At 52.0% G+C, this 18,376-nt stretch overlaps 1 protein-coding gene across 2 annotated transcripts in view; it reads left to right on the top strand.

The window, feature by feature from the left end:
- Positions 1-18,376, top strand: part of GALNT16 (polypeptide N-acetylgalactosaminyltransferase 16) — a 55,776-nt gene that overhangs the window by 12,203 nt on the left and 25,197 nt on the right. For both annotated transcript variants that reach the window (XM_061998262.1, XM_061998263.1), the window contains exons 2-3: positions 16,140-16,315; positions 17,221-17,319. In XM_061998262.1, coding sequence (XP_061854246.1) covers positions 16,140-16,315; positions 17,221-17,319 — 275 coding nt within the window. The remainder of the gene's footprint in view (positions 1-16,139; positions 16,316-17,220; positions 17,320-18,376) is intronic.

The following is an 18,376-nucleotide window of genomic DNA, read 5'->3' on the forward strand; positions in this document are numbered from 1 at the left end:
ATGCTTTTTCTACTTGCTGCTTCCCTCCAAAATCAGTCATTTGGAAGCTGGTTGTGGCATATCTCTGTGTTGTAACAGGATGGGTCTGTCAGAGGCAGATCTGATGGGTGGGCGAGTCCTTGTGTGAGCTCTCCTGTTACCACCTCAAAGATGGTTGTTTGCCGGGGTGGCTGCTGCACCCCCAGCCCCGCATCAGCACCGAGTGGCAGCACTGGATGCCCTTTGGACTGTCACCCCTCAGTTCAGCTCCAAGAGCTGCTGGAGCAGCCTCACTGGAAATATCCTTGCAGCCTCAGCCGCTGTAAACGCTGTCTCCATAACCCACAGAGTGAGTGGTAACCTGGAGATAGCCTCTCACAGCCTCTGCCTCGGTGCATCTAAGTGACATGGAATGAGGAGGGCTTGCAGGGAGCCAGGCAGGATGGATAAAGAAGTTGAGAAGTACCTTGCAACATGGCAGGACAGGGCTCACTTTGTTTCCTTGCACTTTTTTCTGCTGTAGACTGCAGCAAACAGCAGCTATTTAAACATCCCTGTACACTTGCTTCCCTCAGTTGCAGACAAGGAAAGGAAGGGACAGCAGTTTTTTAGGAAGCCTGAGGTGCAGTTTCTGAGCTGGGTTGTCTGGGAGACGTGTGTGTGCTGTTTGCGTGGGTGTGTGTGGACGGCCTTGAGGTTCCTGGTGCAGCCCAGCTAGGAGTGGATGCTGTCATGATGTTTCAGTTGTCACAACTTCTGGAGACTGCCTTTGTTTGTGGGTTGTTTTTTTCTTTCAGTACAAAGGAATTTCATGGTCTTTGTCTTTATTTTCCTGCTTTGTTTAAAGTAGTCCTTCAGATTGAGTGTTTCTCCCCCTGCTCGGAGTGGTACAAAGGAAATGAAGGCAAGCCACTTGATCTCCTGAGCAAAACCATTGGAGGTCAGAGGGATGCCTCTCTGCATACCAAGGGAACTGATGGACCTGCCTAATAAGAGACCAGTTTGGCTGGTGTACTTGTGTCCCCACCAAGCAGGGGTCCATCATGGACACCTTTAGCATAAAAGCCCCAGAGCCATCCAGCAGAAAGGGCTGGTGGCCAGCAGCTCCAGGACCCAGCTGCATGTTTGCTGCTCGAGTTTCTCTTGGCTGGGGCATCCTTAAGCAGCTGTTTGGGCATCCAAGAGCTGGGGGCAAGCCAGATTACCATCCTCTCCTGTGTGAGGGTGGGCTTACCCAGGACAGGCAAGCAGTAATTTGCAGCAAGTGGAGGTGATCTCTGAGCCTTTCGTTGGAGGTGACCTCTGAGCCTGTCATTGGGGGTGATCTCTGAGCCTGTCATTGGGGGTGATCACTGAGCCTGTCATTGGGGGTGATCTCTGAGCCTGTCATTGGGGGTGATCACTGAGCCTGTCATTGGGGGTGATCTCTGAGTCTGTCATTGGGGGTGATCACTGAGCCTGTCATTGGGGGTGATCACTGAGCCTGTCATTGGGAGTGATCTCTGAGCCTGTCATTGGGGGTGATCACTGAGCCTGTCATTGGGAGTGATCTCTGAGCCTGTCATTGGGGGTGATCACTGAGCCTGTCATTGGGAGTGATCTCTGAGCCTGTCATTGGGGGTGATCACTGAGCCTGTCATTGGGGGTGATCACTGAGCCTGTCATTGGGAGTGATCTCTGAGCCTGTCATTGGGGGTGATCACTGAGCCTGTCATTGGGGGTGATCTCTGAGCCTGTCATTGGGGGTGATCACTGAGCCTGTCATTGGGGGTGATCTCTGAGTCTGTCATTGGGGGTGATCACTGAGCCTGTCATTGGGAGTGATCTCTGAGCCTGTCATTGGGGGTGATCACTGAGCCTGTCATTGGGGGTGATCTCTGAGCCTGTCATTGGGGGTGATCACTGAGCCTGTCATTGGGGGTGATCTCTGAGCCTGTCATTGGGGGTGATCACTGAGCCTGTCATTGGGGGTGATCTCTGAGCCTGTCATTGGGGGTGATCACTGAGCCTGTCATTGGGGGTGATCTCTGAGTCTGTCATTGGGAGTGATCACTGAGCCTGTCATTGGGGGTGATCTCTGAGCCTGTCATTGGGGGTGATCTCTGAGCCTTTCATTGGGGGTGATCTCTGAGCCTCACAAACGAGAGTTTGCTTTTGATGGCGAAGTGAAGTTGTAGCACCTCAACCCATGAGACATTGTTGGGTGTTTCAGTGTTCCTGAGTTCATGAGCCTCCTTGAGAGAGGTCTGTTTTTGTCTCTGTCCCCTGTTGTCATGTTTCAGACCTGGCACAGCAGGATTCGCGCTGTGACCCTGGTTAGTGCAGAGCTGTGAACTGCTGTAGCATCAGCCTCGCCACGCTGCGTGGCCGGTGTCAGTTGTCTCTCGCTGAGGCAGCCAAGCAGTCAATCACATGTACAGTAAGATCAGTTGCATTTCTGCAGAGAGAAACATGATTTCTCTCTAATCTATGATTCAAGATCAGTGGACTTTTGAAAGATACCTTTCTACTAACAAAATCATTCATTCTGTAGTTGTGCATGGCTGACAGATGTGTGTCAGCTCCAGGCTTCAGCATTGCAGCACAGAGCTCTGCTGCCTGCATTCAAAGGTGGGTTGTTCATTTGCAGGAACAGCACCAGGCAGTTATCCTCTGTCAGCTGGCATCTAGTGGTGGGCAGTGTGCAGTCCTAGCAAATCAGGAGCATAGGTGTGCAAAGACTGTGTGATTCAAGTACCTTACAAAGGTTTAATGCTGTGAGAGTCTCTGTTGTTTGACTTACCTGTGAGCTCCTACTGAAGAGAACGCTCCTAAGCTCTTCTCCTAGCTGGGGCACTGGTTGCTGAAGGGTCAGCCTTCCCCAGTTACCCAGATGTACCAAGTGTGCATTTGGGTACACCTCTGGCAAAAGGATACCTTGGAAAAGCTTCTGGCAAAGGGATGCTGTTCTTTCTGCTTCTGGAAGGCTTCTCCCTCGGGTGCCCTTGACCCAGAACGTGACTACAGGTAGTTAGTTATATTTGGCAGGGGTAGATGTCTGTGCATCACCTTGTTTCGTCTCTTTCAGATCCTTTGCAGCAGCCCGTTGATGACGTGCTGCAAACCAAACTGCTGACCACTGTAGCTTGATATGGCAGGTCTGACAACACCCTTGTGCTAGTTGTGTGAAGGCTTCTGTCCGTCATTCCAGACCCTGGAGGAAGACTCTAGCATTAAAGAAGTTGTCTTCCCATTATTTGTGCTGGTCTTGTGAGCTGCTGTGGGGAGAAGCTGACAGTGAGTGCTCATACCAATCTGATGGTTGTTCTGGGATGAGTTAATCACAAGAGCTGCCTGAGGAGGCAGGGAGGCACAGCAGCGTGGTGCTCAGCAGCAGGGGTAGGCAGCAACACCGTGCTGGCTGCAGGCATCAGGACTGGCCTTGGAGAGCCCTGCAGTCATAGTGGGGGGTGAGCATCTTCTCCAAGCACCTTGCTCCTCGGTAGGACCCTGCCACATCAGCAGCATGCTGTGGGTGTTACTTTCCTTCTCACATAGCTCAGAATGGTCTCTGTTTGCACTGGATAAGAACCTGGCTTAAAAAACCCAAAAGCAACAAAACAAACAAACAAATTACTATGGTATTGCTATGGTAACAAACATCGAGAGACAGGCACATCTCTGTATCAGCTGCAGGCTTGGGCTTTATGGTTTGTGCCCTGATGGTTGCATGTGCAATCGGAGGCAGAGATGATGCTGTAAAGGGGAAGCAGCAGCGTGTTTATGATACCTTGGGACCTTTCCAAACATAAGATCTACTGCTCCCTCTGCTTGAGGCAGGCTGGGAGCAGTTGCAGGCTGCTGGTGCATATCGCTGCCTGCTCGTTACCCACCCAGGCAGTGAGAGATGAGGCACCCAATGCACTTCACAGCACTGTTATGGCTGAGCAGAAATGGCTGATTATGGCTTTGGTGCTGGAACAGCCTGTGGTTTGAATCCACAAACACCTTGGCCTCTCATTGCGTTTTGGCAGGACTTTGGCTGGTTGGAGAAGACAAGCTCATCTTGCATGTAGTGCAGCATTTGCAGCTTCCAGCAGCATGTTCAACAGGCCTGGAAGAGGGGAGGCCAGCCCCTTCCCTGGCTCGGTGTTCAGTTGTGTGTGCAGTGCGTTTAACCTTTGCATTTAACCTTTAGCTCACCACTGCAACCTCCAGCTTAGAAACTTACTCATTGTTTATCTGCTGGGTAATGAATGGTGTTTAACCACCTATCAGGGAAAATGGTGTCTAAACACAAGCCATCTTCCAGGGTGGATAACTGTTTGGAAGGAGGGGAAGTTCAGCTTGTTAAGCAGCTTGATTTTTCCAGTAGATGGAAATAAAACCGTGAGTGTGAAGGACTGACAGGTAGTGCAAAACCGGGGCTGCTGACTGCTGTGTGTGTGTTTGTTTCTCTGTGTTTGTGTTTTTGTTGTGGCTGAAACCCCGTCCTGCTGATGTCACTGGGAATTTTGCCACCGGGTATCACCAGTAATTTACAGCACACTCAGGCTTTTACATTGTGTTCCTCTGAACACAAACAAAGCCTCTGTGCTTCGCCATGCTCTCTGCCGGGAGCAGAAAGCCGCTGACTTCACGGAGCAGAGCTGGCCCTTGTGAGCAGCCCTGTGGTCTTCACAGAGATGGGACAGGACTGAAAGGATCTTGCCTTATTTTTCATTCCTGTTTGGGAAGGCTACTGAAAGCCCAGTGAGGATTCTTTGACCATCACAGCACCGGTGTCTTTTTGAAAGCTGTTCTCTCTCTTTGGTGAAATCAACCTGTGTGGTGAAAAAGGTTGCTCCTTGGCAGTGGGAGGTACTGGGGCCGTTATATTGCCCAGAGACGTGAGTGGAGGTCGCTCAGTCCTGCTCATACTCAGCTGCCATACATGGGAAGAGGAGAACCTCAAAGCACGCAGTGCATCTTGAGAAGGGGAAGGAGTCTCCCTTGACAGCATTGGTTGTACTCACACAGCACTCATCTGGAAAGCCAGAGGTTAGGATCACAGCCCCAGCCACCAGAAACAGACACCCACAGTTTTATCACCCAATGCATGAGCTTTGAGTTTGCAAACTTGCTGCTGGAGTGGGAAGTGCTGGGTTCTGAGGCAGGGAGGCTGTCAGCAGTGCAGGCTGTGCACCCTGTGAGCAACGTGGGTCTGGGCTGCACAGCTCGAGGAGCTCTGGCCCGAAACTCACCAGTTGAATATGTGGGAAAAACGTCAGATGCACCTTTATTGAATGACCTGGGGAACAGCAGCTCCCACTATCTGCCTGATCAGACTTAGGGTTTAGCCAGGCCAGAGCTCTAGCCAAGGCTTCTGTAGCGGTGTCCTTACTCACCACAAACATTCAAGCGTTGCTTCATTTGAAAAGCAAGTTGTGTGTCTTTTCACCTCCTGGGGTTTGAATTCCTAGGTATCCAGCTGCGTCTCTTGCCTGACTGTGAAGGCAGAAAGTTGTCCTTTCACAAGCACAGCTGTGAGTTCTGCTGACAACACAACCCAGGAGCTGCATCTTTACAACTGTCCCGTGAGACTCACAGCTGAGCTGTGAGAGCTGCGTGTGCACAGTCAGGTGATGGCAGCTCTTTGCATGGGATGGGCAATGGCAGGGCAATGGATTTTCAGGCTCCTCGCTGGTCATCGCAGACACTGACTCTATTTTGCTGCAGTTTGTACCTGCAGGATGAGAGCAGTGGCTGTGTAGGGACCACGGTGCTTTGTGCATGAGTAGAACTGTGTTTCCATGAGCAGTGGCTTTGGCCATACTTGTCCTGAGTGTGTTTTTGTGATGCCTGCTTCAGCGGTCCTGTGCTTCCTTTATCTGCCCAGCTCTTTCCTGGTTAACAGTGATTAAACTGCAGAGCAGAGAGGCTGTTGAAGAGGCCTCTGTTAATAATGTGATTGAAGTCAAGAATGACAGAGGCCTGCACAGCTTAACACAGGGGTTTTTCATACTTGACAGGCATGCATAAGCCCGTTGTATGACTCTTCATTGATATGCACCCTTGATTAAATTTGCTGCTGGGGAGGGGAATGCAATGCCTTTGCAAATGGAGGCCCAGGCAGGAGCAGAGCCTGACTCTGATGGCCGTGTCGCTTCAGACTGATGCCAGCTCCTGGAACCGGAGAGATGCAGTAGCTGAAAAATTAATCCATTAAAATGGGAAGTCGTTTGGCTCCCAACCAAAACGCCAAGGGCCTGATGGGCCCGAGGCTTTGCTGCCAAATAGGCAGTGAGGTTTGCCACCGCGAGAAAACAACGGTGCAGCCGCAGGGCTGGATGCAGAGAACGCATCTGGCTGAGCAAGGGCTTGTGCAGAAGGGCTCGTTCTGGTAATAAATTATGGATGCATATGCACCACCATTAGTGTCAATACAGAAGGAGTACCAGTACAGTCCCTGGGGGCAGATCTTACAGCTTTGAACCGCTGGGATACAAGTCTGCATGGTGAGGAACTTCCCTAAGAAACCAGGGCACGATTCCACAGCAGCATGAAGAGTTACAGCGAGTCACTCTGTTGAACATGAGTTTGGTTGTTGGTTTGCAGGCAAGTTTCATTTTCATATTGGGCCTGGCTGACTCCCAAGCAACGGATCCTGCCAGCAGCCTCTCTGTGTGATATTTGGGGGCTAACGTGAGGAAGGGCTGTGGGGAGCGCTGTGGTAAATTACCTGACTTGTCAAGATCATGTCACACCCAGGTCTTATTTCCTGGGAAAAAGAGCTCCATGCAGACTAGGTACCAGCATGATACCCCAGTGTGCACACAGGCTGGAGTGTGGCTGCTGGAGGCCAGTCCATGGGAGGCTGTAACAGGACCTGCCTGGTGGGTAATGTGGGGAGAGAGTCTCTGCAGATTCGGATAATGTCCAAAATCACGACCCTCTGAGCAACACCCAGTGAGAAAATCACATTAGGGAAAAATCTTTCCCTGCTGGAAGGTGGGGAGAAGTTCCCAGCTCCTGCTGAGGGACGGGGTTTGTCCCTGGGGAGGGTGTGAAATGTCCCCTTGCCTTCCTGGCTTAGCTGTGTTTCTGCAGAGCCTGAATGTTGGCTGGTTGCAAACCCACACGATTTCATTCTTAATCTTCTAATCTCCATTTAAAGCTCTAACTCTGGAGGATGGATGATTAAAAAGGTACTAGGACTTCCATTCTCTAGCCTTAGCAAAAGGCTCTTACAGCTTGATCTTTAAGGCAAAAAAATGAGCCCCAAGCCTTATATAATTAAATATTTGAATGCTTTGGGTGAGCAATGCCCACTGCTCAGCACTAGCTGACCTCTACTCATCTCTTAGGTAACTGGTTCACTGATGACTACTTTAGCAGCTTATGAGGTCTATAGTTGCTTTCTCCTTCCCTGGGAAGATAACTGTGGCAGCATCTGTCACTGCAGACAGTTGTGATTGACTGGGAGAGGAAGGCTGAATGTAGGTCATTTGAGTTCAAACGGAACAGATGAGTGGGTCAGCACAGGAGGCACACACACACACACACACACACACACGTTGGCTCTGTCAGACAGCGTGGCTGGAGGAGTGGGCATGGAGGGGCACAATTTGTGTGACTTGTTTAATGACAGCAGCGACCACCCTTATCTGAACTGGCATATTGGCTTCCCAGGGGCTGCCAGCTAGTCACAAGGGCATCATCTGTCTCGATACAGAATGTCATATGTCAGTCATGCACAGATGCTATAAATCAGAGTCAGGTGATGCCTAAATGGCCACTGAGCATCTGCCCCTAAAAAGACAAACAACAAAGCATTCTTGCTTTTTTTGCTTTGTTTTGATAACTCAAAACCTCTTGGAAAGCAGCAGCATTTTGTACACATTGACATGTCTATGAAGATCCAGACATCTTTCCAAAGAAAACCACGCAGCTTCCTATAGTGCCTTTCTTACTGTGGTGGCCCTCCAAACACACCCTTACTAACTGTGTGTACATAACCTGTAGCACCTGTAGTCCTGTGTAAAGCAGTGAGAAAACCCCACAGAGCTCACTCACACTGCTCTCTCATGCTGGTACGTTTGGGGACCAAACAGGGAACAAATGGCTTGAGGTGGAGGTTGAAGCAGCGTGGAAGCCAGAGACACGTGTGTCTGGATGTGTGGCTGTTGGTGCAAAATCAGTGTGTGTGAGTGAATGACCTGCAACGTGGCTTTTGGGTGTTGCATAAGGACATCTGTGTGTGCCACATTTCACACTGAAGGAAGAAATAGGCCTTGGCAAGTGCTTCACCTCATCTGGGGTCTGGGTTTCTGTGTTCTGAGCAGCCTTATTGTCCTCAGAGCTTGTTTCCTCGGGCATCTATCTTTGAAGCTCTTTTGGCTTCCACTGCTTTTCTTTATTCAACACTCCCAAAAACAAAACTCTAGAGGAATGCCCCAGGGCATCATCTCTTCTCCCTCCAGTTATGGGCAATGGCAGCTGGGCCAGAAAGCTTTGTAGGATCCTGCCCTTGCTAACTGCTCCGTGTCTGTTCAGGATTACATGGCTGAGGCAGAGCTGGACATAGTGTGCACAAGTTATCTCCTGCTGTATGCTACATCTGTATGGGCTGTGTCTGCCGTGGCCAGCAGTGGGACATGACAACTGAGACTGTCAGGCACCTGTCCCAGGAGAGGTTATGTGTTGAATTCCAGCTTCTCAGGGTGTCCTTCTGCAGTGAGTACACACCAGGCCTGTGCTCAGAGGGGAATCCGAGCTGGCAGGATGTGTGCATGGACTGCTAATCCCCATGGGGGCGGAGAGGGGTTAGTTCATGCCGGAGCCAGTCGCTGAATGAGGAGGAGACTTGTTTGGCTGCAGTGAGATGCTGAGCTCATATAACCACCATGGCAGCGAGTGCCCCACGCTCTTGGGCTGGTGCCTGCAAAATAGATGACTGATGTGTGGTGCAGCTCTGGCTTGGGCACTGCCTGATGAGACTGATGTGTGGTGCAGCTCTGGCTTGGGCACTGCCTGATGAGGCTGATGTGTGGTGCAGCTCTGGCTTGGGCACTGCCTGATGAGACTGATGTGTGGTGCAGCTCTGGCTTGGGCACTGCCTGATGAGACTGATGTGTGGTGCAGCTCTGGCTTGGGCACTGCTTGATGAGGCTGATGTGTGGTGCAGCGCTGGCTTGGGCACTGCCTGATGAGACTGATGTGTGGTGCAGCTCTGGCTTGGGCACTGCTTGATGAGGCTGATGTGTGGTGCAGCGCTGGCTTGGGCACTGCCTGATGAGACTGATGTGTGGTGCAGTGCTGGCTTGGGCACTGCCTGATGAGACTGATGTGTGGTGCAGCTCTGGCTTGGGCACTGCTTGATGAGGCTGATGTGTGGTGCAGCGCTGGCTTGGGCACTGCCTGATGAGACTGATGTGTGGTGCAGTGCTGGCTTGGACACTGCCTGATGAGACTGATGTGTGGTGCAGCTCTGGCTTGGGCACTGCCTGATGAGGCTGATGTGTGGTGCAGTGCTGGCTTGGGCACTGCCTGATGAGGCTGATGTGTGGTGCAGCTCTGGCTTGGGCACTGCCTGATGAGACTGATGTGTGGTGCAGTGCTGGCTTGGACACTGCCTGATGAGACTGATGTGTGGTGCAGTGCTGGCTTGGGCACTGCCTGATGAGGCTGATGTGTGGTGCAGCTCTGGCTTGGGCACTGCCTGATGAGGCTGATGTGTGGTGCAGCTCTGGCTTGGGCACTGCCTGATGAGACTGATGTGTGGTGCAGCTCTGGCTTGGGCACTGCCTGATGAGACTGATGTGTGGTGCAGCTCTGGCTTGGGCACTGCTTGATGAGGCTGATGTGTGGTGCAGCGCTGGCTTGGGCACTGCCTGATGAGACTGATGTGTGGTGCAGTGCTGGCTTGGACACTGCCTGATGAGACTGATGTGTGGTGCAGCTCTGGCTTGGGCACTGCCTGATGAGACTGATGTGTGGTGCAGTGCTGGCTTGGGCACTGCCTGATGAGGCTGATGTGTGGTGCAGCTCTGGCTTGGGCACTGCTTGATGAGGCTGATGTGTGGTGCAGCTCTGGCTTGGGCACTGCCTGATGAGGCTGATGTGTGGTGCAGCTCTGGCTTGGGCACTGCCTGATGAGACTGATGTGTGGTGCAGTGCTGGCTTGGACACTGCCTGATGAGACTGATGTGTGGTGCAGCTCTGGCTTGGGCACTGCCTGATGAGGCTGATGTGTGGTGCAGCTCTGGCTTGGGCACTGCCTGATGAGACTGATGTGTGGTGCAGCGCTGGCTTGGGCACTGCCTGATGAGACTGATGTGTGGTGCAGCTCTGGCTTGGGCACTGCTTGATGAGGCTGATGTGTGGTGCAGCGCTGGCTTGGGCACTGCCTGATGAGACTGATGTGTGGTGCAGTGCTGGCTTGGACACTGCCTGATGAGACTGATGTGTGGTGCAGCTCTGGCTTGGGCACTGCCTGATGAGACTGATGTGTGGTGCAGTGCTGGCTTGGGCACTGCCTGATGAGACTGATGTGTGGTGCAGTGCTGGCTTGGGCACTGCCTGATGAGGCTGATGTGTGGTGCAGCTCTGGCTTGGGCACTGCCTGATGAGACTGATGTGTGGTGCAGTGCTGGCTTGGGCACTGCCTGATGAGGCTGATGTGTGGTGCAGCTCTGGCTTGGGCACTGCCTGATGAGGCTGATGTGTGGTGCAGCTCTGGCTTGGGCACTGCCTGATGAGACTGATGTGTGGTGCAGCTCTGGCTTGGGCACTGCCTGATGAGACTGATGTGTGGTGCAGTGCTGGCTTGGGCACTGCCTGTTACTTTTGGTTGTCAAACCATGCTGCTTTGCATACCTTTGAGACCTGGGCAAAGTGATCCACATGTGCTTCCTGGAAGCATCTCTTCCCTTCTGTAGAGAAGGACACACAGGACCAGGGTATGAGGAATGCCTGTCCACCAAGTCACTAAAGAGATGGCTAAGGAGGATCATTAGGCAGAGGCCACGTGGCTGCCTTAGAAGCAAGATTGTGAGTTCTTAGACATCAAAGCAAGGGGTTGGGGCTGTGGTAGAATAGACACCACCTTTCCAGGTGCTGAGAAGTTGGATGAGGGCAGTGGTGTGTGAAGCTGTCAGAGAACCACTGCTCCTGATAGACACGAGTACTAACTTAATTGCTTTTGGGGTATTTTTTTGCTGTTCCCCCTCTAAACTTCCCCTGCACAGTTTACCTCTCATGTGTTGCCTACTTTCTTCCCCAAAACTGCCCAAAAGACCAGCTTGTCAAACCTTGACAAGTCTGCTTGAAAGGTAGTGGACAAGCTTTGTCAACACAGCATTGTGGCCTGTGAGTCAGTTAACATCCCATTTCTAACCCGTTCACACCAAGAACCCATGTCAGCCTGTGACAGACCTCATAGGAGAGTGTGATGGTCACCTCATCCAGCCTGTAGGCAATAACATGGAAAGCACTGTGCCACCTGCTGTGGCTCTTGGAGGAGGCCCTGAAAGGAGCATCCAAAAATGGATGGGTGTGGGGAGAACCAAACACAAAGAACTGCTTCTCCTCTCTTGCCTTATGCAGAGCTTCCACCTTTTTAGGCCAGATGCTTGAGGACACTTTCCTTGTCAACAGCTCAATGTCTGGCAAAACTGGAGAAGAAAAAAACCCAGAAAGTACTTGGTGGGATCTCACGACTTCCTAGCCATGAGGTGGAGATGGAGAGAAAGGGTTTCTCAGGGCACTGGGAAAGAATAGGGAGGCAAGAGGCACCTTGGGCAAGCAATGGTGCTGGAAGGCAAGCCCCTGCACGCTTGTCCTGCTTCTCCCTCTCAACAACCCTTGTCAGCTAAAGCTCTGACCCCTGTGAGCTGGCAACCATAGCCTCTTCTCAGAAGGCACTGAAAATAGCCTCTGCTGGGGGCCCACCACTGATCTCTCCAGCCCAGTTGGAGCTGGCAGCAGAGCTCAAGGTTGTCCAGTGCAGATATCGGTAGGAAGTCTCTTGAGAGCAATTAGCTGCCGTGGGAGCTGATCAATTCAAGTAGCTTTACTGCTTCCCTTGTGCTGCTCCAGTTTGTGCAAGCTACAAACAAAGCCCTCACATGGGTCTCTGAGCTCCCCTGTCAGCACTTGCACTTCTTGAAGCACAGAGATGCTTCTGTTTAGCTGGGGTAATTTCTATTAACATTTATAACAGAAGTGCCATGAGAGCACGGCTCCTAAACCACATTTGAAATGCTTTACACAGTTAAACACAACATGAGTAAAACAGTCCCTGTGCTGTCAGGCACAGCCTTTCCTCCTAAAGTCTTTTGAGCAAGTTTTCAGGGACGTATGGGGACGGTTTCATGAGGCATAACAAGAGCCACGCACTCGCTGGGATTCCTGAACCCACCTGCAAATGCAACACACCCTCCAAAATCAACGCTTTTGGCAAGAGGCACTCAGGAGATGCTGTCTTGCAGGCTCAGCCCATCAGGAGCGGCTTGCTGTCTGGGGAGCTGCTGCAGGGCTGTGCTCCGTGCTGTTCACAGCTCATCCATGTGCCAGCACGTGGGGCAGAGCCCAGCAGCACCTGGCTCTGCGGCAGCCCCAAGCACTGCTGTGCTCCCCAGCATCTCGTGGCTGCTGGAGGTGCTGCACTGTCCTCTCTGGGGCTCGCTTCAGGCTGCTGGGACAGCACGTGGATCAGGTGGAGAGGGCCCACGGAGAAAACGGTCACACAGTGTGAGGCTCAGGAGCTCCGCTGTGCTTCACAGGGGTGATGTGGCTCTGGGGAAGATTTGCTCAGCTAGCAAGGTCGTGTCTCAGTCCAGTGGGTTGAAGCTGGCCTTAAACCAGTTCAGAGGGGAAACCTCTGCTGAGGGGGGTTGGAGCTGCAGGGCTGGTGCCAGGGCTGGAGGTTGTGGCAGTGGCAGCGTGTGAGGTTGCAGCAGAGCGATAAATTGAAGAGAGGCCTCGAGAGGAGGGAAGATGCAGTGAGTTTGTTAGTCCTTGGCTTGCTTTGTGCCCATCTTCATCAATTAGACCTTCCTGGTGAGTGAATTCTTCCAGGGAAGGGCTTGCTGGAGATTGCTAGTGCAGAAATGAGGCTCCCAAGCTCGTGTAGATTTCCACTCATTCACTGTTTTCTTTAATCCATTGTTTACAAACTTCACTACTTCAGTAGTTTCTGGTCTATTGAACTGTGTCAAAACACAAATAAGAATGTGCTTTCAACAGTGTAGGAGCATCTCAGCCCATTCTGTCACTTGGAGTGAGAAGCATGGGTGAAAATAAATGGTGAAATGAGATTAGAAGGTTTCCAGTGCTTCCTAAACATGGATTGTGTTGGAGGCCTCAGCAATGCTTGGGACCTTATGCAAACCACTTGGTTAATCTCTAGTCTAGACACTCACATATCCTGTGCCTGGTCATCTCTGTTTCTGCTTTCATGCAGCATTTTTTCTTGCTCTATCACAGAGCATTAGTCAGAAGCAACTGTGCTCTTTTGCTGCTGGAGCTCCCATCTGTAGTTCCAGCCTCAAGCACGGGGTTACAGGGCGTGTAACTCCATAAAGGACATCTTCGGTCTCTGACTTTGCAGGTGTGTGGTTTGTAATGAGCTGCTGTGTCCAGGGCTTTTCTGAGCAGCTGTTACCGTGCTGTGGTTTGGATCAGCACAGACCTGATGAACTGCAGAGGTCTGAGGTGCCCTCATTCGATTGCATTTATTGCTTCCAGACTTTGTTTTTCCCCTGTGTGATAATTTTGAACTCAAATCCCGGTTCCCAAAGTGTCTGACATTTTTGCTGGATTTGCTGTGGATTCGACTCACTCTCTGTCTCAATATCCAAGCTCCTTATGGAAATCCTAATTAGCACTGGACCTGTAACAAGCCCCTAAGTCCTGCTCCTCCCACAGCCCCTCTGCTGGGCCAGTGAACAGCTAATCATTCTGCTCTGACAGTGGCTTTCCAACTAGTTGCACCCATTGTGCAGTAGTTCCATCCAGAAGATGCTTTCTCTAGCTTGCTAATGACTGTGTCTCACCGGCCCCTAGCAGAAGCCTTACAAAAGCCATGATGTGTCTGTCTGCCGCCTCTCCACACCCTTGAGGCTGATTACTGCAGCCACAGGAGAGAATTAGGTTGGTCTGACAGGATGAGGTCCTGGCAAATCTCGGTTGGCTCTTGTTTATTACCTTGTTATCTTCTTGGTGCTCACACACCAGGGGTTTGATTACTTGTTGATTAGCTGAAGCTGGGCCCTGTGAGCTGGCCCCTGAATCCTTCCTTCTCCCTATTTGAAGAGAGCACAAAGAGGTAGTGTCTGAGATAAAAATGAGGAATGTTGTTAGCTGCCAATTAATTCCTGGTGCTCTCTTACCACCTTATAAGTGTGATGTGTAGGTAAGAGGGCCCTGGTATCCAGAGGAATTACTCCTAATAGTTCAAGCGACTCCCCATGCAGCAGCTTGGTTGTGCAGTGGCTCAGTAAGCTGCTGTGTGTTGAAAATAGCAGTGTTGTTTTGTGCCCCACAAGAAGATGTTTCCTGCGTTCTGTGTGGTACGAAAGGGAAATCTGAGCGTCAGGCTGACCTTGGCTGCATGAGGCATCATTTTGTGGGTCCCCTTGCTTCACTCGTCCTCTCTCTGAGCAGAACCACCCTGACCTTTCCTTCCTCTTCGTCCTCCAGCGGCTTCCTTCTGGAGACGGGTTTGACAAAGCGCTGTGGGCAGAGCTGCTGAGCTGCCGCTGGTTTCGTGCTGCCGCTGGTTTCGTGCTGCCGCTGGTTTCGTGCGCCGTGTCCCGTGGGCTCCGGTTCCTGTGCCCCGGCTCTGCGGCGTTTCTCGTCTCGGTGTCTGGTGAGCCGCCGCGGGACGCTCGGGGCTGTGGTCTCGGTGGACACGGTTCCTTTGAAATGCATCAGTGTGCATCGGTAGTGCAATTTGTTTCTTGTGATGTTCATTATCTTGCGCTTGTCTGTGCCGAATTCCATTTGCCATCTTTAATCCCCCTGTCTGGTTTTCCCAGGGCTGTCTGCTCTGCAGGGTAGCCTCTCTGAGAAGGTGCAGGCATGTCTCTCCTCCTCAGCCCTCTGCTGCTTAAGGAGTTTGCCATGGTGCTGCCTTTCTTGTTTCCCAGCCCTCTAAGAGGGTTCATCCAAAATGCTGTGCGATTTCTGGGGACCAGTTTCTGGCCTCTCACCCCCTAAAAGGAGCCTTATACCAGAGGAAGAAACAGGATCAAGCCTGGTATTAGAGAGTATCCGAACTGTTTGAAACTGAAGGGTCTGGAGATTGTCCAGTGCTTTGGCTGAGATGCGTATGTGCCAGAATCTGCCTTTCCCAGCAGTTTCAGGGAGCTCCAGCGCTCCTTTGTACAAGGCTGGAAGCATTTTATGGCACCTTTACAGTTTGGTCCATTGAACAGCTACCACAGATGGTTGTTGAGCTACTGTAGAAACAGTCCTGATTGCTTTATAAGCTGATATTTTACAGTTTCTGTGTTGCTTCCAACAAAAATCTTGTATCTGAGCGTTCAGCATGGGCTAGAACTGTGCCTGTCCTCCCTTCTTTGTGGCCTTAGTGAGTGGTCTGCGGGTGCCAGCGTTGCACTGACTCTGTGGTCTAGGAAAGCTAGAGGAAAGTGAGGAGAGGGGTGGCCTAGGTGTTTTAGCTCTGACTGGGGACAGTCACGTGCAGCCTCCAACTTTATCACAGACTTCTGTGAGACTGGGCAAGGCACAGCAGGGAACCTGTTCCCTCAGCTGCTGTTTGTGTGTGATAGCCATGGCTAAGAGCTGAAACTGGTTTTCCTCAAAATACTGGAGGCTGCCTGCAAGCCCACCTTGCCTGGAAGGGATTCCAAATGCCTGCAGTCTCACACCTCCTGTGAAACAAGTGCTGAAGGGAATTTGCCTGTGCTATCAGGAACAGCAGCTTTCACCCCAAGCTCAGTAAGGCCAGCGAGCACGGCAGCTTTCCTCGGGGAGGGCAGTTGTAACCCCTGTGTGTGAGGATTTCTTGCTTTCCATTCCAAGGTCTTTGCTGTTCTGCCTTCCCTCACACCTGAGACGCTTCCAGATGTGTGGCAAACAGCCTGCCTTCGTGTCCGTGTGACTGAACTCACTACCTGTGTCTGAACACGAGCTGGCTGCTCTCGCTGATGCTCCGATGCTTGTCTGTGCTCTAGATGACAAAGGCTCCCCAGGGAGAGAAGAGCAGCCGGAAGGGGTTTGATGAGAAGAGTTACTTGTCCTCCAAGCTGCTGAAGGCTGGAGAAGATCCCTACCGCCAGCACGCCTTCAATCAGCTGGAGAGCGACAAGCTCAGCAGCGACCGGCCCATCCGCGACACCAGGCACTACAGGTACAGCCCTTGCTCCGAGCCCTGCCTGCCGCCTGCTCTGAGGAGGCCACTGCCCTCCTGTGCTCCTGGCAGGGATGGCTTGGGCTTTGCTCTGAGGAGGCCACTGCCCTCCCGTGCCCTTGGCAGGGATGGCTTGGGCTTTGCTCCGAGGAGGCCACTGCCCTCCCGTGCTCTTGGCAGGGATGGCTTGGGCTTTGCTTCACCAGCATCAATCTGAGTGGCTGCTGTTTGATGCTGGCTGGGAGTTAAGGCAGCAGACACTCTGGACGAGCACATCAGCCCAATCCTGGTGTCTCCCAGCACTGGATCCAGGATTCACATGTGAGATGATCTCCTCCAAGAAGCCTTGTTCTCCACAGGACATGAGCAGCCCTGCTGCAAGCTGACCCTGAGTTAATCCTTGCTTCTGAGTGTGAGAATGAGTATGTGTGCCTGAAGGTACAAAGTCAGAGGAGAAACTGGGAGGAAATGTTTTCCGTTGCCAGCTGAGGTGTTAGTGTTGAACCTCAGCAGCTCCCCAGTGTGAGCCACAGCACTGGCTGGTGCTTTCCTCTCTGTGAACCTCAACATCCAAAGCATTGCAGGTGCTTTATACAAGGGCGCCTGGGTGTGCCAGCTCCCTGCATCCTTAGCATGTGCTTGTGCTATACAGGAGTAAACAAGATGGTACAGGAATCCCAGGGGAATCCAGTGACTAGAGTCCATGATGTTGAAACTAACAGGAGCAGTTCTTTTTAAACCCTGCCAGCTGTGGTGCTGGTGCTGCTGGGGTTCCCCTTGCTGCAGCTCAGCTCTGCTGGTTCTGATTCGAGCCTATTCTTCTCCTTCAGAAATTCCAGGTACATTGCTGCAGTGGCTGCTGCTGGGTGATGTTTGGCTTACCCTTGTGCTCTCCCATGTTGCAGGTGCACTTCTGTACACTATGACACAGACTTGCCAGCTACCAGCCTCATCATCACCTTCCACAATGAGGCCCGCTCTACCCTGCTGCGCACCGTCAAGAGGTGAGTTCAGCCAGGGGGCTGTGCCCAGCGCTGGAGGGGTGCTGCTGAAGGGCTGGCGTGGCAGGGACCGTGCTCCATAAACAGGAATAAGCAGCCAGCTCTCTGCTAGGGCATGTGTTACAGGAGCTGAGGCTGTCTCAGTGCGGGCAGGGGGCACAGCTGCCAAATCTTCCAAGCAGAAGCTGCTGAGCTCGGTCTTGTGCAGACTGAGGCCTCCTGGTCTCAGCAGGTGCTCAGAGTCACTTGCTGGTAAACAGTTGCTGAGCCCAGCAGACCACCAGATCCTCCCTGGGGCTTTGCATGTGGACCCTGCTGCACTTGCAGGACACTCGCTGTCTTTTACCAGTGTCTCCTCGCATCTAGGTATCAGCAGTGGCCAAATCTGACCAAGTGAGTAGGTGGCTTGGAGCCTGTCAGCATCCCCAGGCAGACAGAGGCATGCAGTTGTGTACCACAAGGCAGTGTTCTAGCTGCTCCTTCACCCTCCCTTCCATCACCCCTGCAGAACCCAGGAAGCCTCATTTCCCTTTAGTTTTCACACAGAAAATGCCCTTTGCCCTCTCTGACCAACCGAGTGATTCCTGCAAACAGGCCCAGGAGCAGCCTGTGGAGGCTGAAGGAAGAGGTGAATTGTCAGGGTAGAAGGTTGAGCTGATGGTATCACTAACAGGAATGCATTATTAATGATCACATCTTCCCCTGACAGATCCTGTGAGCTTAGAGAAATGTGCTTTGTGAATAAATAACAGGGGTTTCCAAGCTGACCCCACGGCTAGAAGGTTGGGTTTCTGTCTGCCAGCTTTGGTGCTGCTGTGTTTTCAGAGCCCTGTGTGCATTGTATTAACACCCTTTGCCTTTTTGCCACTATCATTTCTTTTTCATGTGAACCATAAAATGAGTTGTACAGAGCCACTGCTCAGCAAATGAGCAGATTTGTGTGGGCCCACGGTGCTGCTGGCACAGCAGGAGGAGATCTCTGCCAGTTACGTCACGGGTCACAGAATAAATGGGCAAGCACTCAGAAACCATGAGAGCAGCATCCTTAAGAAAACCTCCA

This window comes from Colius striatus, chromosome 6 (assembly GCF_028858725.1).
Source record: "Colius striatus isolate bColStr4 chromosome 6, bColStr4.1.hap1, whole genome shotgun sequence".
Classification (NCBI taxonomy): Eukaryota; Metazoa; Chordata; class Aves; order Coliiformes; family Coliidae; genus Colius; species Colius striatus.